This window comes from Asterias rubens, chromosome 15, assembly GCF_902459465.1.
Source record: "Asterias rubens chromosome 15, eAstRub1.3, whole genome shotgun sequence".
Lineage (NCBI taxonomy): Eukaryota > Metazoa > Echinodermata > Asteroidea > Forcipulatida > Asteriidae > Asterias > Asterias rubens.
This window is the reverse complement of record NC_047076.1, coordinates 2,448,754-2,470,287: the sequence shown is the minus strand read 5'-3', so window position 1 is coordinate 2,470,287 and position 21,534 is coordinate 2,448,754. Positions and strand designations below refer to the sequence as shown.

Below are 21,534 nucleotides of genomic sequence, written 5' to 3'. Positions count from 1 at the left end.
ATTCTGCTCGTCCAGCCAGCTTGCTCCTAGTGGACCAAACCATGCCTACATCCTTACGGACTGTGAAGGGGATTGCCCTGGGCCCAATTTCATAGCGTTGCTTAGCGGCCGATTTTGTGCTTACTGTGTGATTTCCATTTCAAAGCGCTGCTAACCGTAAGCACTTAAAAAGGCATGCTAACCTTCCAGTGCTTACCGCACGAAAATAAATGACGTCACAATGCAAATCCACGGTAAACACGCAATATGGCTGCCCAATTTTTGCTTACCTGTGAAATACGGTAAGGCTTAAGCAAATTTTTCTGCTACAGTAAGCACGCAAATTTGCTTACCGTTAAGCAGCACTATGAAATTGGGCCCTGTTTCATCCCCCAGGAGTAGACGGCAACGTGTCCCTGGTGACAGTTGATAATGGTTAGACAGCACAAATCAGCTAAGTGTCAGCCCTCACCTTGAAGCGGCCGCACAGCCTTGTGAGTTGGGCAATATCTCAACAACAAAAAATATAAACAAAATCAATCGATCCTGAACGACTTACTGTTGTCAATACTGGGCGATTCTCGCTTACAACAACACGCCGTGCACCCACATCCATTGAACATCGGACACATCGGGAAGAATCTGAGGAAGTTAAATTTGCGAAGGAACTTCATCCCGACGGGGAAATCATAACAGCGTAAGATCTCTTCAGTGACTGCGGGATCTTGATCGGCACCGCCGTACTTGTTACGCCACTGGGCGATACCTCTGTCTTCATCGCTACCTGGAAAATTCAAGGAGTAAATAAAATCAGAAGCAACCTAACATTTTTGAGGAATGTCATATAAGTTATTTTGTAAAAGTTACTCTGGACAGACACATGACTATTGTGGGTACAGGGTTCGAATGTCGCCCGTTCGCCAAACGCGAGGGGAAAAAACGGCGGCAGGCGAGTCAAATCTGTAGTAAAAAACTTTTATGGAACAAAAAGTTTAGGGAAAACACTGGGAGGTATTGAGTATGCAAGCCAGCGGTGAGATTTGCCAAATCTTAAACTTGACAGCACTTGACTGATCTGGATTGAACTAGACTAAACTAGGTAGATCTATAGCGAGCCATGCAGAATGAACTTTGGGTTTCCGAAGGTGGTTGGGTAGATTTCGAGCTCTGAATCAGACACAGGTTTGTTAAGACAGGTAGGGGGTGGAGTTTTGGAAATGAGAAAGAGAAAGCTTGGTTTTACGACTGATGAGGGGTATGGTACTATAACGATAAGATGTTGGTGTGTTGGGCTAGGTGCTATAGTGGCAGGCTTGGTGGGTGAGGCTAGGGGCTATAGTGGCAGGCTTGGTGGGTGAGGCTAGGGGCTATAGTGGCAGGCTTGGTGGGTGAGGCTAGGGGCTATAGTGGCGGGCTCGGTGGGTTGGGTTAGGTGCTATACGGTGGGTTGGGTTAGATGCTATAGTGGCGGGCTTGGTGGGTGAGGCTAGGGGCTATAGTGGCAGGCTTGGTGGGTGAGGCTAGGGATATAGTGGCGGGCTTGGTGGGTGAGGCTAGGGGCTATAGTGGTGGGTTTGGTGGGTGAGGCTAGGGGCTATAGTGGCGGGCTCCGTGGGTGAGGCTAGGAGCTATAGTGGCGGGCTCGGTGGGTGAGGCTAGGGGCTATAGTGGCAGGCTTGGTGGGTGAGGCTAGGGGCTATAGTGGCAGGCTTGGTGGGTGAGGCTAAGGGCTATAGTGGCGGGCTCGGTGGGTTTGGTTAGACGCTATAGTGGCAGGCTTGGTGGGTGAGGCTAGGGGCTATAGTGGCAGGCTTGGTGGGTGAGGCTAGGGGCTATAGTGGCGGGCTCCGTGGGTGAGGCTAGGGGCTATAGTGGCGGGCTCCATGGGTGAAGCTAGGGGCTATAGTGGCGGGCTCCGTGGGTGAGGCTAGGGGCTATAGTGGCAGGCTTGGTGGGTGAGGCTAGGGGCTATAGTGGCAGGCTTGGTGGGTGAGGCTAGGGGCTATAGTGGCAGGCTTGGTGGGTGAGGCTAGGGGCTATAGTGGCGGGCTTGGTGGGTGAGGCTAGGGGCTATAGTGGCAGACTTGGTGGGTGTGGCTAGGGGCTATAGTGGCGGGCTTGGTGGGTGAGGCTAGGGGCTATAGTGGCGGGCTCCGTGGGTGAGGCTAGGGGCTATAGTGGCGGGCTCCGTGGGTGAGGCTAGGGGCTATAGTGGCAGGCTTGGTGGGTGAGGCTAGGGGCTATAGTGGCAGGCTTGGTGGGTGAGGCTAGGGGCTATAGTGGCGGGCTTGGTGGGTGAGGCTAGGGGCTATAGTGGCGGGCTTGGTGGGTGAGGCTAGGGGCTATAGTGGCAGGCTTGGTGGGTGAGGCTAGGGGCTATAGTGGCGGGCTCCGTGGGTGAGGCTAGAGGCTATAGTGGTGGGCTCCGTGGGTGAGGCTAGGGGCTATGGTGGCAGGCTTGGTGGGTGCTGAGGCTAGGGGCGATAGTGGCGGGCTCGGTGGGTTGGGTTAGGTGCTAGAGTGGCGGGGGCTTACCTGGTATTGTGTTATCCAAAATGAATCCCAGGAATCCACCGATGAACATGTTGGTCTCCAGTAGCACAATTAGAATCTGATCAATTTCCGTCACACCTTCAAACAAACAAAAGATTTATTTAGAGCTAACAAAAAATGTTTGTGTTCTGCAAAGAATTATTGAACCAGACTGAGGTAGATTTAACTTGGCAGAACTAGAATTAACAAGAGGTTCAAATGAGCAAGACAAAACTAGGCTTAACTGGAATAAAGTACACTAAAATACATTGAACTGGAATGAAGAAGACTGAACCGAACAAAACTGGAGTTATCTGGAATAAACTGGACTGATCAAGTACTGCAGTAGACTTGCACATGGACATAACAATAAGACTAAATTAGATTTAGCTTTACTGTCAATAAAACTGGATTGAACTAGACAGAACCAGATAGAACCGATACCTACCTGTGTTAATAAAGGACTCATTGTCCCTTACCCAGAAGGGAATAATGAAGCCCATGATGAGGGAGAATCCAATGACGAAGAGATTACGAGATGAGTTGAGGTTAACAAACTGAAGATTGGAGATTCCCACAGCTGTCACCATTGCTATTGGAGAAAAAGAGCAAATAAACTTTTGACATTCATGAGAGATTTTCTCAACTTAAATGTTGTACATGTATAAGGCTGTGTCTAAATTGATAGCGGCGGCTACGGCTAGATTTCCTAGATCTTTAGTTATAGCCAAAACTGTGACTGCCAATTCCGATAAAATGTAACATGAGCCCTTTTTACACTACTTAATACCTCACAGACAACCTCGGTGAATAATGGCTGGTCCTAGTTCACACTTGAATCGTTTTACCCCTGATCTAGCCCACTGAATTTGAAAACCCCAGGGACTAACCACCCCTGCTCTGGAGTAGGGGTGACTAACCACCCCTGCTCTGGAGTAGGGGTGACTAACCACCCCTGCTCTGGAGTAGGGGTGACTAACCACCCCTGCTCTGGAGTGGGGGTGACTAACCACCCCTGCTCTGGAGTAGGGGTGACTAACCACCCCTGCTCTGGAGTAGGGGTGACTAACCACCCCTGCTCTGGAGTAGGGGTGACTAACCACCCCTGCTCTGGAGTAGGGGTGGTTAGTCACCCCTGCTCTGGAGTAGGGGTGACTAACCACCCCTGCTCTGGAGTAGGGGTGACTAACCACCCCTGCTCTGGAGTAGGGGTGACTAACCACCCCTGCTCTGGAGTGGGGGTGACTAACCACCCCTGCTCTGGAGTAGGGGTGACTAACCACCCCTGCTCTGGAGTGGGGGTGACTAACCACCCCTGCTCTGGAGTAGGGGTGACTAACCACCCCTGCTCTGGAGTGGGGGTGACTAACCACCCCTGCTCTGGAGTAGGGGTGACTAACCACCCCTGCTCTGGAGTAGGGGTGACTAACCACCCCTGCTCTGGAGTAGGGGTGACTAACCACCCCCTGCTCTGGAAGAGGGGTGACTAACCACCCCTGCTCTGGAGTAGGGGTGACTAACCACCCCTGCTCTGGAGTGGGGGTGACTAACCACCCCTGCTCTGGAGTAGGGGTGACTAACCACCCCTGCTCTGGAGTAGGGGTGACTAACCACCCCTGCTCTGGAGTAGGGGTGACTAACCACCCCTGCTCTGGAGTAGTGGTGACTAACCACCCCTGCTCTGGAGTAGTGGTGACTAACCACCCCTGCTCTGGAGTAGGGGTGACTAGCCACCCCTGCTCTGGAGTAGGGGTGACTAACCACCCCTGCTCTGGAGTGGGGGTGACTAACCACCCCTGCTCTGGAGTAGGGGTGACTAACCACCCCTGCTCTGGAGTAGGGGTGACTAACCACCCCTGCTCTGGAGTAGGGGTGACTAACCACCCCTGCTCTGGAGTAGGGGTGACTAACCACCCCTGCTCTGGAGTAGGGGTGACTAACCACCCCTGCTCTGGAGTGGGGGTGACTAACCACCCCTGCTCTGGAGTAGGGGTGACTAACCACCCCTGCTCTGGAGTAGGGGTGACTAACCACCCCTGCTCTGGAGTAGGGGTGACTAACCACCCCTGCTCTGGAGTGGGGGTGACTAACCACCCCTGCTCTGGAGTAGTGGTGACTAACCACCCCTGCTCTGGAGTAGGGGTGACTAACCACCCCTGCTCTGGAGTAGGGGTGACTAACCACCCCTGCTCTGGAGTAGTGGTGACTAACCACCCCTGCTCTGGAGTAGGGGTGACTAACCACCCCTGCTCTGGAGTAGTGGTGACTAACCACCCCTGCTCTGGAGTAGGGGTGACTATAACCACCCCTGCTCTGGAGTAGTGGTGACTAACCACCCCTGCTCTGGAGTAGGGGTGAACGGTAAAACCCTGGGGTATTCTTGAAAAGTGCAAATGAAACCCCGTAGAATAGGGACCTACTTGTAGGCGGAGACAGAGTGAATGTGTGTTCCGGGTCACCGTGGGGTAAAAAAAAAACAGGTTTATTCCGAGAGGATAAAAGACAACGTAGGAAAAGGGCTATATGCTTGGTCTGTAATTACATGAGGCAAAAGTAAACTATTAAGCCAAGAGGCAAATTTCACTGCCTTGATTCTTAAAAGTATACGATAAGACTCTACCGTCTCAACTTACCGAACATGACACAGAACATTCCACCTACGATGGGGTCAGGGATGGTGACAAAGAGGGCGCCAAACTTGGCAAACATTCCCATGGCGATCATCAACGCACCACCAAATTGAATCGCACGGAGACTGCCCACCTGGAAAAGGGAGAAAAGGGAGGAAAGGGAAAAGGTCAAGTTAGGTTAACAAAAAAGCTGATCACTTTACCTAAACATGTCATTAAAGTATCCACTGACAAAAAAGATAAATACTTTTGAAGAGGCTTTGTGAAAAGTATCTTTATTTGTTTGACCAGTTCAGGATCAGTTCATTCTATTCTGAATCAGTAGCGTGTTTCTATCGCAAACTCATACTTCCATTCATAAAACTATCTCTTAAGGACAAAAAACTTCAGAAGTTTGTTGGCATGGATGTGGATTCTCTGGTGAATGTAATGTTAGTGTCTTCAAAAGTGGCGCAAAAAAAACAGGTACAAAAACGGCGCAGGCAAATAAAAAAGTGAAGCGCTCCTAAAAGCAACATACTCCAATATCTTTTCTTACTGAAGCAACTCCACCCTAAAAGGGATAAGGTAAGGCATTCCCACAACATAAATGTACCTTTGTAATTCCGAGTGCGCCAATATTCTCCCCATATGACGTTGTCCCTGAGCCCGAGCCAAAGGCACCAGCCAAAATGCATCCCAGCCCCTCAATACCGATGCCCCGATTGATAGCGTGAACCGGTGGTGGGGGCGCACCGGACAGACGAGCGCATGCGTAGTAATCTCCGACAGACTCAAAGATTGACGCGATGACTCCAGCTAGCATACCAAAGATTCCCGCGATGGTGATAGTTGGAATTCCCCATTGACCTGCAGACAAAATCAAATTCTTCAAATTCCAAAACTTACTTTATAGGAAATGGGCGGATCCAAGGAAGGAATTACCTAAGCCCACTTTCATAATGCTGTCAAGCAGTAAAAGAATGTTTTCTACAAAGAAATCTATTCTTAGGATTGCTTTCCCCAAGTTAGGCCCCCTTTTTTGCTGACTTAATACTTTAAAAGCACTCTTTTTGCCAACTCTATGTTAGTATAGGCCCTAAGCTTGGGCGATATCACGATATTATCGAATATTGCGATATTAATTTGGAAACGAATTTGATATCGGATGGATTTGGTTTTAATTGAGATATCGATATATCGCGATATATCACGATTATCGCGATAATCGCGATATATCGCGATATCGATTAAATATCGCTATGTATTTGCTAGCTGAGACATCTTGCACCCCATAGGTTTGGAGTAAAACCAGAAGAATAGGTCATTAGAACACCTCTCTTATGCTATGACTGCCTCTTCTACAACTTTCACTTGGAGTTAGAAGACTGATGATGTCAAATTTAATTAATCGCGATTATACCGAATATCACGATATATTGTCGGCGATATATCGTGAATAAAATAAATCGATATCGCCCAAGCTTAATAGGCCCTTCGTAACCTCTCCACCTCCAGTGCCTATTGTTACATGTATCCAAATAAATCTAGTGAAAAATTCCTCTCAACCCCCACTCCATCAGAACCTCCGTCAGATCGTCTGAAACAGAAATTACAGGTAAATGATCAAAATTTTGAAGAAAAAAAAGAAAAATTTAAGGTGCGGTTTGCAGTAGCACCATTTGTATACTTTTGTTGAGTAGTTTAAAGACAGTGTACACTATTGGTAATTGCCAAAGACCAGTCTTCTCAGTTGGTGTATCTCAACATATGCATAAAATAACAAACCTGTGAAAATTTGAGCTCGATCGGCCGTCGGAGTTGCGAGATAAATATGAAAGAAAAAAACAATCTTGTCACACGAAGTTGTGTGCTTTCAGATGCTTGATGTCGAGACCTGAAGTTCTAAACTTGAGGTTTCAAAATCAAATTCGTGGAAATATACTTCTTTCTCCAAAACTTTGTCACTTCAGAGGGAGCCGTTTCTCACAATGTTTTATACCATCAACCTCTCCCCATTACTCGTTAACAAGTAAGGTTTTATGCCAATAATTACTTTGAGTAATTACCAATAGTGTCCAGTGCCTTTAAGGTTCTCGAAAAAAACCAGTGGACGAAACCAACACTACTCCACAGAGATTTACACATGGTGCTACCAAACCTTACCTAATTTTTACTCCCACCATGCAAATTTTCAAAAAGGATTCTTCATTGTGTTTTAAGTCTCTTACCAGGATAAGGCACTCGGATCCAGGCGGATTCTCTCAGGACTCCGATTCGTAGATCAGTTCGTGCAAGATACCCGTATTCATTGGGATCGGTCGGGAAGACGTTGGTTACAGTCAAGATGGCTGCGAAAGCCCACGACACCACTATTGATAAGATCACCTAGAAATGGAATCAGTTTAAAAGTCAGTATTTGATTAGACCACCAGACCAAAAATAGCAATTTATTTGGAACTTCAAAATAAAAATGGTTGGATGTTAATACACTTGATAACAAAAAAAGTTACTTAAATGGTACAATGTAAAACATTTAAGGGTAAACAAAATTTAAAACAGTGCAACGAAGGACAAATTGCAATGCCAAAAGAAAAATATGTAAAAAACGATAGCCACTGAAAAATTTTGCAAAAATTCATAAGGACTGTGGGCACGGAATTAAGATCGAGAAATTGTTAAAAAAGTTAAAATTGTACAGCAAGATCTCTCAATAACAGAGCATAAACATTGGTTTAAAGGGCACTAGGGGACGCGCTATACTTGATTATACTAAAATCTATTATGTGAACAAGATTTACTCAACTTTAAAATCCCAACAAGTGGGCGATACAAAAACCACAGAAAGTCTTGGGACTTTGCATCTGTCCTGTTTTATAGCAGTTGTTCAAATGGTTGTGATTTTTTTTTTACCCGTTACTTTTACTGAAACAACCCAAAGAGTGAGTGCTTCAACGAGACATCCAGGGTTCTAAAAAAAAAAGTTGATTACTAGTTTTTTTTTATCAATTTGTGTTTTAAAAGAAATTGGCAACTAACTGAATCAACTCAATGACAAAGTAATTTTTGAATTGAACTGATGATATATCCCCAACTCCTGCTATTTCTCCCCTCCCCTTTCTCACAAAACTTCACTCACTGGGAACATTTTGAAGAGTGGAAAAGAAATCCTATGACAGCCTTTCTCCTTGGAGAAACCGCAGAAAGGGATTCCAAACCGTGCAATGTACTGTGAGAACAGCGCCATCAATCCTATGGTCCTGTCATTGATTAAAAAAACAATGAAGTCTGGTTCAATCCAGTTCAATCTAGTTCTGTCCAGTTTAGTCTGGTCCTATCCAGTTCATTTGAGTTTAATCTACATACAGTTCTCTCTAGTTCACTTTAGTTCAATGTAGTTCTCTCCACTTTGTTTGAGTTTAATCTAGTTTTGTCCAGTTCATTTGATTCAAGACGAGTTATAAACAGTTCATTTCAATTCAAACTAGTTTCCTTCAGTTTATTTACAGAAAGGGATTCCGAACCAAGCAATGTACTGTGAGAACAGCGCCATCAATCCTATGGTGCAGTCATTGATGAATAAAAAAATTTAAAAAATAAAAATCCAGTTCAAACCAGTTCAGTCTAGTTCAATTCTGTTCATTTTAGTTCAATCTAGTATTTTTATGAATTTCATTTCAGTTCAATCTAGTTCTGTCCAGTTCATTTAATCTCCAGTTCACTCCACTTCAATCTGACTTTTTTTGAGTAAATTCTAGTTCTGTCCAGGTAATTTCAGTTCAATCTAGTTCTGTCTACTGTTTGAGTTCAATCTAGTTATATGTACAGTTAATTTAAGTTCATTCTAGTTCTGTCCAGTTCATTTCATTTCAATCTAGTTTTATCCAGTTCACTTATCTTCAAATAAGTTCTGTCAACTTTGTTCAGTTTAGTTCAGTTTAGTTTTGTCTAGTTCATTTCAGTTCAATCTAGTTCTCTTCAGTTAACTTCACTTCAATCAAGTTCTGTTAGCTTTGTTTTGAGTCAATCTAGTTCTTTCATGTTCAATCCAGATCAGTCTAGTTCTTGCTATTTATTCTACGAAGGTGGAGTAGATTTAGAAATTTGGGATTCTACTTGGTTCTGAGATAGTCTGTCCTACTTTTAGGCCCCCTATTGAGTGCTATCTGGGGATCAAGGTAGGAGATCGACCGGGTCTACTATTTTCGCTGAGTGGATCAAGGGAACTTCTCATTATGAACGTCACTGCCATGGAGCGAGTTTTAAATTGGTTTCTATTTGGATCAGATTTTAGATTAAAAGAATCCGACAGAATAAAGTTCGAACAGGAATTTCACAATTGATTTCAAAGCGTTGAGAAATGGTAATTAAGAAGCCAAACTTACAGAAATGCTATGCCCCAGTGACCACTACTGAAGTCCGATGCAGCACCAAAGAGTGACAAGCCAACCAGTGTGATGGTCGGCGCGATGGTCATCGGGCCGATGTATTTCAGCATGATGCCTACTATACCACTGAATCCAACTATCACCTAAATAGACCGATAAAATGTTCAAAGAAGATCAATCAATCAATAAAAATGTATTCATAGAGTGCCAAAATCAACAGTTTGCCCTTAGGCCCTGAGGCATATTGAAAAGTTAGCAAGCCTGCAGGAGAATTCTGACTGGTCTACAGGGGTGCACAGAACGTCCGCCTCATTAATATTTGAAGGCTCTCAAATCATTTTGAAGGCCCTCAAAATATTACAGAACCGATTTGAGAGCCCAAGAAAAGGTATATACAGTGTTTTAACTTGAGGTATTTTGTATGACATAGGCCCTGAAGTAAATGGTTTTATTTGCTGAGAGGTGGAGGGACATTTTTTACTTGTTCAATGGTGTTTTAACTCACTGGCATTTGGCCAGTGGAACACTGTAAAACGCAGCATGATCTGAGTCCATTGACGCATTTCCATCCAGCCCAGCTTGAGTAAGCAATAACATTTAACATTTATTTCATCGTTGTCCATTCATCTTACAATACATAGATTAACATTACATTCAGTTACACAATAACATGTTTATGAAAAAGTAGGCTATTACAATGTATACGCAATATAAATAATAGATTAATAACAATTTTATAATAAGCGGTAAGACAACAATTAGGTTCAGGTGAAGCCGTGGCTTTTGTTCCTTAACCTATGGACAGACGAACACAAAAATAACAGCACCAGCACATATTGTACAGACAATAGACTTGACAGACAAACACAACAACGGCTAATGTAAGGTGTGTTGAAAGATAACATAACCTAGGCAATGCAGAAACAGTCATAATCTATGAATATCCATCAAGTAGTTGCTTTTTCAAATTTCTTGTAAAGACAGGTAGAGTAATTGAGTTTTTAATTGAGTTACTCAGACCATTCCAGAACCCAACTCCATGCTGAACAAAACTCTTTTGGTATAATGATGTTCTTTGGCGGGAAACAAACAAATTTATCTTTGCAGTACTTCGAGTATTATATGAATGGACTTTTGAAGTTAAAGTGAAAAATGAACTAAAACAGCTTGGTAATGCTTTAGTCATAAATTTATACATAACTTTACCCAAATTAAGATGATAAAGGTCGATGATTTGTAGTATTTTAAGATTGAAAAATAATGGAGCTGTGTGTTTGCAAAAACCAGCATTGGAAATTATGCGAACAGCTCTCTTTTGCAATGTAAGAAGTTTATTGCATTGTGACAAGAAACCACCCCATGTAAGAATTGAGTAATTTAGATACGGCAGAACTAAAGAGTTATAAAGTGTTAGTAAAATATAACCGGGTACGAATTTCCTTAGACGATTAATTATACCAATATTTTTAGCTATTTTACTAGTAACTTCACTAATATGATTTCTCCAGGATAAATGTTCATCAATTTCTAAACCAAGAAATTTAGTGTGTTCCAATTTGTTAAGCCCCACACCGTCCAAAACTAGAGGAACAGACTGATTATATCTTTTCTGTGCTGTACAGAATATTATATAATTACATTTCAACAAATTAATACATAACTTATTAGCTTTAAGCCAAGTACTTATTTTTACAAGCTCAATATTTAAATTATTGACAGCTGCGATAACATTTTTGTGGCTGTAAACTAAACTTGAATCATCAGCAAAAAGACAAAATGATATAATGTCAGAGGTGTTGCATATGTCGTTGACATAGATAATAAATAACAAAGGTCCTAAAACAGAGCCTTGAGGCACTCCACATGTAATAATAGGTTTCTCTAATGAAGTAGCAGAGTTATATGAGACTGATTGTTTCCTATTTGATAAATAACTTTAAAACCACTCCAGAGCTATACCACGGACTCCACAGTGCTCTAATTTATGTATCAAAATGTTATGGTTAACCGTGTCAAAGGCCTTAGAAAGGTCCATAAATATGCCAATAGAAATGTTTCCGTCCTCAATGCCTTCGAGCAGTTTGTTTGTTAAAAAGGATGTTGCTAACTCTGTAGAGCGATTTTTTTCTAAAACCGATTCGATTTTTTTCTTCGAGAATGTCGATAGAACTGATATGGGCCGATAGTTCCCGATAACATTCCTATCACCACCTTTATGAATTGGAGTAACTTGAGCTATTTTAAGACCATCAGGAAATATTCCATGAGTTAAAGACATATTGAAGATCTCAGCAAGAGGTTTTGCCAAGGAATACCTTGCTTGTTTGATAACAATAGGGCTTAGTGAGTCGCAGCCTGTGGCTTTACCAGAAGGAAGATTGCTAAGAATGTCGATGTGTAATTGGGCTAAGAAAAAGAGAATTGTGACATTTACCTTCAAGAAATGACTCAAATGCAGTGTTACATGGTGGGAGCTTACTGGCAAGCTTAGCACCGACACTAACAAAATAATCATTGAATGCATCGCTAATATCTTTGTCACCTTCAATTGTCACACCATCTTGAATAATGTAGGAAGGGTTTGGCTTGTGTTTTCCTTTATTTAAAACCGAATTTATCACATTCCAAGTACCTTTGACATTTCCCTTTCTAGTTTCGAATTGAGAACGAAAATACCTCTTTTTAGATGTTCTAATTAAAGAATTTAATTTGTTTTTATACATAGTATAAGTTGATTTATTTTGCAGAGTTGTGTTTTTAAGGAATTTTTTATATAGAAAGTTTTTCCTCCTGATTGAATTATAGATACCAGCAGATAGCCATGGCGATTTACATCGGTTATACCTGCATTTGACTTCTTTTAGGGGGAAGTGTTTATCATACAATTTAAGTATGTGGTCTAAAAAATTTTCATACACATCATGCACATTATTCTGTGCAGCCGTTACATTCCAATCACTTGTACTTAAATCGTGAATAAAGTGTTGGATAATAGTGTCGGTAATGTGACGCTTTTTATATATCTGTTTGTTTTGTACATGATTGTGCATTGTATCGGCAATAAGAAAAACTGGTAAATGGTCACTTATGTCAGTTTCCAGAATACCAGTAGTGTGATTCACAAAGTCATTTGTTAGAATAGTATCAATTAATGTTGCAGTCCCCTCAGTTATTCTTGTTGGTTTCGTTATAGTTGGAAGGAAGGATTGAGAAGCTAGAGTATCAGCAAAGTTTTTTGCTGCATTGTCTGTTTCGCATTCCAGTAAGTTAATATTAAAGTCTCCCATAATGTAGCATTTTTTATTTTCATTGTTTAATTTACCGAAGATGTAATTCAAATGATCTGTGAATCCACTACATGAAGCACTGGGCAATAGTGATGTATAACACCTTCTTGTTTACAGGTTTACAAAGGAATGCGGCACATTCCATTATAAACCAAGCAAGTAACATGACCAAGTTGAACCCCTTCTCTTTATGGGTTCTGGGTTCTTTTATACCTGAACCACAACACCCGCCCACGAATTCTCAAGAAGAAAGCATCGCTGCATGAGATCTCAGTCGATTGATGCAGTTCCATCCAGCCCAGTTGAGTAAGCACCATTGATATAGCACGTTCTTGTTTACTACGTTTGTATTTACTCACATCCCTGGGGGACTCCACCCTACAAGCTTGCTTTTGGGAGTCCTCCACCACTTAATCTATTGTGTATCTTTACTACTGAAATGATTGAGTGGAAATAAAACTGAACTGAACTGAACTGAACTGAACAAAGGTTTACAAAGGAATGTGGTACATTCCATAATTCCATGATAAACCAAACCAGTAACCCCAAGGTGAACCCCTTCTCTTTTGACGATAACTCATGGTTCTTTTACACCTGAAACCACAATAACACGCCCATCTGCCCCCCCCCCCCACACACACACACACGCACATTCAAAAATTGCATCCTTGTGAAGCATTCTTTAGTTTTTTCCCTATAGTCCCTGCACTTAACAGTTGTCAATGTAATATTGTAAGCAAATTTCCTTGTGGAGTACTCCAGTCTTTGGAGTTCATCTATGGATTCATTTTTCCCCCTTTTTTTGGGTTTCGTCCTTGGTCTCCATAAGGTTTCTACAATAAGCCCTTTGCAGTCACTGTGTGGACATTTTCCATTGTTCCGTACAAGGAAAATCCTACTCTTCACATGTCTATATTTTGCAACCATGAAGGAGAAATGTTGTGATTTTTCCTTTGAGCCTGATGTAGTTAAAAACCTTCCATATAAAATTGGTACACCAAATTCCTTGTAGGACACCCCCAGAGTTTAACATTCCCCTATGGAGACCTTTCATTTTTGTGTTTCTGTTTTGTCAACACTATAAATAACACTTTGTGGACGTGTGTATATAGTCCACATAATGGATCCAGTCTATACATTATGTGAACCTCTTATTCTCAGGTCCAAACTTTGTATGTAGTAATAAAACACACAAACACCGGGAGAGTTTTTGTTACCTCAAAGATTGAAGTGACCATGATGGGTGCCCCTCCCCTCCAACCCCCCATCCGCAAAGTCCGAGAGAGATGTTTACCTCAAGACAAGAAGCCCCCTCCCCCGACAGCAAACCATATACAAAGACGAAGAGGAATTTGTTTACCTCAAAGATAGAAGCGACCAAGATGGGTGCCCCTCCCGCCCCCAACCCCCACAAACCATCCACAAAGATGAAGAGAGATGTTGTTACCTCAAAGATGGAAGCGACAATGACAGATACCCCCCCCCCCCTAGCCAAACACAATCCACAAAGTCCGAGAGAGATTATTTTATTATTATTTTTACCTCAAAGATGGAAGCGACCATGATGGATCCTTGGATTATTCTCATTCTACTGTGCCAGACCTCGGTTTCATTCAGAGTCACCTCCTCCTGCTCTGCTAGAGTCATGTTTTGAAACACATCATCTAAAGAAACAAATTGAAAATAGTTAACCCTCCTACTGTCTGACCATTTATTGTTATCGACTGTGGTTTTGAGTGATCGATAACTATGTCAGCCTGCAATGTGGTATGTGGTGAATACATACAGTATTCACAGTCAACCCTCTTACTGTTTGACTATTCATCTAATCCACTAGGTTTTGCGTGATATACCAGCATGCAGTATGACATCATGTGGTGAATGCATACTACACTGTAAAAAGTCAAGTAAACCCTCCTACTGTTGGACCATTCAGTATCGTCCACTATGTTATTTAATTCTTGCATTGCACTATTTTCGTGCACACTGTGTCAGGGCCGATATTTCATGAAAGCAACAGAGGCAGTATTTGAGTATTTTAACCACAGAAGGGTGTGTGTGAAACAAACTGGGGTGGATTTTAAAGTTGAGACTCTAGTTCTATCTCAAGTGGTGTGTATAAGGGACTATCCATAAGTTTTTAATTAATTGCTAAGACTCGTCTAAAGTGAGGACCGTCTTTATGAAACCGACCTGTGGTTTTTTTTTGTTCAATAAAACAACATACAGACTAGTTATTCTTTTTCAGATACAAATCAAAAGTGTCAATAACCGCGTCGTTAAACTGGCATTTTAAGATTATTTTGGCACGACCACATTGAACAACTTCGATACTGAATTTTTGCAAAAACAGGAAATGTCAACCGATTCTGTTGGCAACACGTAACTTGTTTTTGTGAGAGTTGTTTGTCAAAAAAATAACAAAGCCGCAATCTTTGGGATCCAGGATTCTAGAGTCAATAGTTCCATTTCCTCCCAAACAAACGGAAACAATTATCGAGGTCGATTACCAGGGGGGTTTACAGAGAACCAGGCATTTAAGTTGCTGGTGTCGATTTCACAAGAGTTAGGACTAGTCCTAACTCAGGACTAGTCCTAGGAGATATTAAAAACTAGTTTTAACTCTTTGTGAAATTCACCCCAGGAAACTATTGGTAATTTATCAAAATAGTTGTTGGCAGAAAACTTTGATGAAAGAGCAATGGAGAGCTGTTGATAGTTTAAAACACCGGCACCCTCTGAAGAAACGTAATTTTTTTTAGAGAAAGAGGTAAATTCCCGCTCAAATATCAAAAGACATCAAGCCTGACGCTTTTCTTAGGCATATGAAAACACACAAATTTGTGCAAATTATTCTCTTGCAACTTCGATGACCAATTGAGTCAAAATGTTCACAGATTTGTTGTTTTTATATATGTTGAGATACACCAAGTGAGAACACTGGTCTTTGACAATTTACCAAACATGTCCAGTGCCTTTAAATTCTCAGCGAGCTCCTCAAGGTATTGTTATTGAGCAGGACTTGGACACTCAGGCCTGAAGCTAGCCACTTAACTCTTTCAATGCCAAGGTTGTACATGTGAACATTTTACTCAAAAAAATGTTTATTTACCGGTACTCAAAAAAATGTCATTACCTGTATGACCCATATAGTATACATGTTATCACCAGAGGGCATAATTATCAGTCAAAAGTATTGACTGTTGGTTTTTCAAAAATTCTGTTTTAAAGACACTGGACACTAATGGTAATTGTCAAAGACCACTCTTCTCCGGGTCGTTACCCTGGGTCAGAGTTCGCCTTTGTGTATTTTACATCAAAAAAACAACTTTTGAGCTTTTAAACAAAAGTAAAGCTTGTACAAACTTAAAACTTACTATGTTCATAGGCAATAGTGAGTGGAAGAAACCGCCATATTTTGGGAATGATGGCGTCATTGATGACGTCATGACAGGGTTTTTAATTTTGAAAAATGACCATTTGCTTAATGCTGTATCTCAACGAATAGAAAAGCTATGATGTTCATATTTCAACATATGCACAAAATAACAAACCTGTGAAAATTTGAACTCAATTGGTCGTCGAGGTTGCGAGATTCTTGTCACACAAAGTTGCGTGCTTTCAGATGCTTGATTTCGAGACCTCAAAATCTAATTCTGAGGTCTCGAAATCAAACTCAAATATTTTAGTGGAAAATTACTTCTTTCTCGAAAACTAGGTTTTTTCAAAGGGAGCCGTGTCTCACAATGTTTTATAATATCAACAGCTCTCCATTGCTTGTTACCAAGTAAACTTGAGTGCTAACAATTATTTTGAGTAACTACCAATAGTGTCCAGTGCCTTTAAAAATGAAAAAAACAGTCTTTCTCAACAAACAAAAATGTATCTTTCTGATTTGTGTTGACTAGGTACGTCCCAACGTCAATAGTGTCTCTTGAGTGATTAATACCCCTTCATGATTGTATATTATGGGTCATATAATGTAGGATTGCCGGCCGTGGATAAGGGTCTTGAAAGTGCACAGCAAATTTTCCACCGATAAGGGGCACTTCTATGTGGAAAATTTAAATTTGTAATTGAACTTTGCAAAGTGCATCACAGCAAAAGCACACCACGATAATTGCAGTGAGTGTCAGGAGTTGTTTGGAGGCCTGGGATTGATAACGTTTTTTTAGTTCATAAACAAAGATTGTGCAAGTCTGGCAACAGCTTTTTCCGAACAAATTAATAAGATAATACTTGGCACTGAAATAGTGAAGGCCAAGAAGAAAAAAAAGGTTTAGCGTTCCCTCCTTCTTTCTTTTTAGAGGCCGCCTCCCTTTTTTATGTGTTTTTTTTTTTTAAGATCTGTTTCCAAAAAAATTATTTTGTAAAAAGCCAAGCCGTTTTTTATTAAAGAGTCTTTTGGGCGACCGTTTAAAGAAAAAAGGGGGGTAAAAGGCCCTCCCCCTTATGGGAGGTCGCTAAACATGTTTTTTTTTAATTTGGCCTAACCTATGTTCCTATTTTGATTCTCTTCTTGTCTTTTTTTTAACTGTTTGACTCACTCGGTACTTCAGCTGGGCACTCTCCCACCTGACCGAGGATCGCCAGCGCTGGACCCAGAAACGAAAAGGTCCCACCTTGGACAATTGGCAACCTGGATAGAGACACATAATAACACAACAAATAATTAATTTATTTTTAGGGTGGGGGTGGTACTGGGGTAGAAAATAGGGCAAAGATTAATTATCAAGTGAGTTGTTTTGGGAGTTGTTACCTTTTTATCAGACCTAGCTGTAGCCATTCTGTGTGATTTCGGGCAGAAAGTAGGGCAAAGATTATTTAGAACCTTTTGTCAGAAGTAGGGCCTAAGTGTTTAATTTAAACTAATTCCAAAAGTGTAGGGTGCCCCTCAACATCAGACCTTGTAGCCATTCTATGTGCTATGGGGCAGAATTTTTTTTTTAAGCACAGCTGATAAAATAAAAAGAAAGCATACAGAAACATCCTTTATTTAAGTAGGATTTGGAACTTTGTCACAAGCGAGTTTTGAATTTGAACTAATTCCCAAAAAGGGGGTGAGGGGTGGGTAACGAGTCATGTTTAGAACTTTTGTAGATAGCCAATCTATGTGCTTTGGGGCAGACGTCTTTGAAGCGCAGTAGAGGAGAATAACAAGCACACAAAAGCATCCTTTATTTGAAGTAGGATTTGAAATGGTGAGAGTATAACCAGAGGGGGGTTTTCAGTAGCACAATATTGTGTAAATCTCTTTTGAGTATAGTGTTGGTTCTTGAAAGAAACAAGGGGGGGGATGAAGACTGTCCAAGGGGCAATTCTCCATTGTTGACCACCTGTTCTTTTCAGGGAAAAAAAAGGAAATTTATGGGGCTACAGCAAAGCTCACCTGATTTATTTAGTTATTTATTTTTGGGGTCACTTTAATTTAAGGTCACTTAAGGTCAAAACAGGGAGTACTTCACTTTTGTTATCCCATCCATTGAAGTAGTAAATGTGTCACCATTTCCTGGGTGTGTCTGTATCAATGGTTTGCCAATAACCTTTTCAGCAACTAGCCAGCAGGACTTGGTTAGCTCAATATTTTACTGGTCTGCCAGCATTTTCACTAGGCCTTATATCCTATCATATTGATAACGATGCTTTTCAGAGTTAGCTGGACAACTTGGTTGGAGAGAATTTTGACTGGCCCTCAAGTGTTGACACCATTAATATTTTGTAGGCCTTAAAAATATTCTACTCTAGACAGATTTGAGAGCCCAAGAAAAAGGATAGGTCTACGGTGTTAAAATTTTTGCCCAATTGTGACCTGGGGGGTTGTTGGCTTTCAACTTGAGGTATTTGGGATGACATTAATGGCCCTGAAATAAACTGTCCTATTCGCCGAGAGGTGCAGGGACATTTTTTCAAGATTGTTGCATGGACATTTTGAAAATTACACCGGTAGGGATGTTTTTATTTGGAAGGAGAACATTATAACAGGCCCAGAGACTCCCATATCAAAATAAGCAGAAGATAAAAGTTCAAAAGTCAATAAATAATTTTCCCTTTACTGTAAAAAGCTGAGAGACTTCCAAGTATTTTTTGTGTATTTTTTAATATAGCAATTTTGCAGTGTAGCCTATGGGAGTTTACTTAGTGGGGTGCACCCTAAGATGTTTAAACTGGCATTTGGCCAACGAACCACTGTGAGAATGTCGACTTGTGGACAAGTCGTTAAAATGTCCGTCGTCGCGGAGATAGTGCTCTGACTCTCTCCGCACATGACACTGCTGCCCCCTGCGAGACTACTGCTCTGGTGCTGTGCAGTCGAATTAAATGGGGAGATGAAGTCGGCAACCAGCCGAGAGCAGTGATCTCGCAAGAACAGAGACCTGAATCATTACATCACCACCACGACTCACCACGACTCGACTATCACAGAACACAATTTGACATGTCCACAAGAATGCTACATAACATGGTCAGCGATCGGACCACTGTCTAGGGAGAATTTTGCCAACACACTTTTTCCTTGCGCCAAAAAGGCATTAACTGTAAAAATGTTCACCACTTTTCACAACTTATCCAACAGCTGAAAATTGTCATTCATGTGGTTTTGAATGGTACACCTGCACATGGTCGGAGCTTTGCAGAGATATTATTCCAGCAGAGTCGGCAAACATACCCGGTGTGATAAGTTTACTCAGCACATGGGGCGTTGATTACAAAATATTTACGATACATTACAATCACAGTGGATGTTAGGATGTGGTAAACCAACAAAACAAATATCCCGGACCGATGAATGATGCGCAACAGGAACTATACACCCACAAGTGGCTTTCGGCATAACATATTTCTGTTAAAGGAAAGGTGTACATTTGGTACTCACTCTTGACAATTAATGGCAATAAAAACTTTTGGTTACAAGCCTAAAGCAGCTTTCGATAGTGGAAAGCATTTTGAGAAACATTTCACTTCGAAATTGGTGATCATTAAAAAAATAAATGCCACTACAACTTTTTGCTTAGAAACATACAGCAACTTTCGATATTGGAAAGCATTTCGAGAAAAATTTCACTTCGAAGTAAAGTAATTTAGTAAAAGGATATCAGTATTTATGGCCCAAAATTTGAATCAGAAAAGATGTTGAACTTGTAACAACAATTGTTTTACAGCTGAAAGCCCTTCCTCATGCTATACAGAATTTGTTCAAACTTATTATCTATAATAAAACACTGGCACTGACTAACACAGCATTCCCAAAGCCCCTTGGTTTTTAGTTTTGTTTGTTATTTGTTCAACCTGTTTGCACTGGTACAGTTTATGAAACTCCAATTAAAATGTTCCAAATGACAGGGAAAGCCTTCTCAGCAGCTGAAAGTTGACATATCATGCCCTTTTCATGCAAGATCTGAACCTTATTTCATGACTCTGCTTACCACAGGATTCTGCCTTTGAATAATAAACTTTACAGGGTGCCATAAAGGTAGAATTCTGCTGTATGCATAGACCCATGTAATTGGGCCCTGATCAAACTTGCTACAGTCAACACATATGGCCTCATGATATGTTTATAATTATTTCCATCAGGTCTGAAAATACACCCAGGACTAGACTTGGTTCCAAGTCTTTGATGGTGGCTTTGAGTCATCCTGATAGCCGCTACAAACAGTGCACTCTTGAGATCAACCTTCTTCATTTAGCCTGTACGATCAAAGATTGCGAGTTACATGTAGGGCGTGTGATAGGTAATAATGTGGGGGCATTTTTCGTGGCTGAGACGCAGAAGAATAACCGCGATCTAAGATTTGAATCAAGTCTAACCGAGGACCTGCAGCAGCCATGGCCCCGGTTGCTCTCTTGTCATAATGGCCTTGGACTGGTGCCCCTTCAAAAGTTTCCCACAGACTTGAAGACTTTCCAACGGAAGTGCCTGTAGCTAATATGAAATATGGCCTCGCCTTCTCCAATCCAGGTCTGGTCTAGATCCCTAGATCTGAACTTCAAAATAGAATAAAATCTACTCAAAGGAATGGTTTCAAACTAGTTACTAAAACTTAAAAGAATAGCCCGGTACGTTCACTGTGAGCAGTGGGGGCCTTTTCGTCTGGGAAAATGTCCCTTTCAGGTGCACTTCACTATAAATAAACACCCTCAGCATACAGTGCAATAAGCAAATTATTTTAAAAATAACACAAAAAATTTAGTCTACCTTCAAATAAAAACACCCCTACACCCAGTGTAATTTTTCCAAACGTCCGAGCATCAATCTTCAAAAATGTCCCTACCCCTCCTGACCAAATAGGACCATGGGGAATATGTCATCCCAAATACCTCAAGTTGGAAGTCAACAACCCCCAGGTCACAATTGGTCACCATTTTTTACCCTACATCCCTTTTCTTGGGCTCTCAAATCTGCCTAGAATAGAATTTATTGAGGTCCTCCAAAGAAATGATTTAGGGAAGACACTCTGCTTTCTCCTCTTTCTTAGTGGGGTGCACCCTTTCAGTTTTCCAACAGAGCTTGTCACCAGAATAAACATATCACTTCACATAAACATGTTGTTCAAAGACATTCCTTTCCCCTTCCCAGGGGGGGGGGGGAATCAACACACACAAAGTGGACATCTCTTTCAGCTTAGTCTTGGTGCAAGACGTTTCTCGTTCCCTTTTCACGCACACCGCGGCCAATTCACCGACAGCGCGCGCACCGACTCACCTGACTTATAAGTCAGGTGAGTCGGTGCACGCGCT

At 41.6% G+C, this 21,534-nt stretch overlaps 1 protein-coding gene across 2 annotated transcripts in view; it reads right to left on the bottom strand.

Moving 5' to 3' along the window:
• LOC117300006 (solute carrier family 23 member 1-like) overlaps positions 1-21,534 on the bottom strand; it is a 44,115-nt gene that overhangs the window by 3,943 nt on the left and 18,638 nt on the right. For both annotated transcript variants that reach the window (XM_033783651.1, XM_033783652.1), the window contains exons 5-14: positions 17,343-17,434; positions 14,338-14,459; positions 9,506-9,651; positions 8,260-8,380; positions 7,352-7,508; positions 5,737-5,990; positions 5,145-5,274; positions 2,960-3,103; positions 2,515-2,610; positions 539-763 (exon numbers count right to left, since the gene is read on the bottom strand). In XM_033783651.1, coding sequence (XP_033639542.1) covers positions 539-763; positions 2,515-2,610; positions 2,960-3,103; positions 5,145-5,274; positions 5,737-5,990; positions 7,352-7,508; positions 8,260-8,380; positions 9,506-9,651; positions 14,338-14,459; positions 17,343-17,434 — 1,487 coding nt within the window. The remainder of the gene's footprint in view (positions 1-538; positions 764-2,514; positions 2,611-2,959; positions 3,104-5,144; positions 5,275-5,736; positions 5,991-7,351; positions 7,509-8,259; positions 8,381-9,505; positions 9,652-14,337; positions 14,460-17,342; positions 17,435-21,534) is intronic.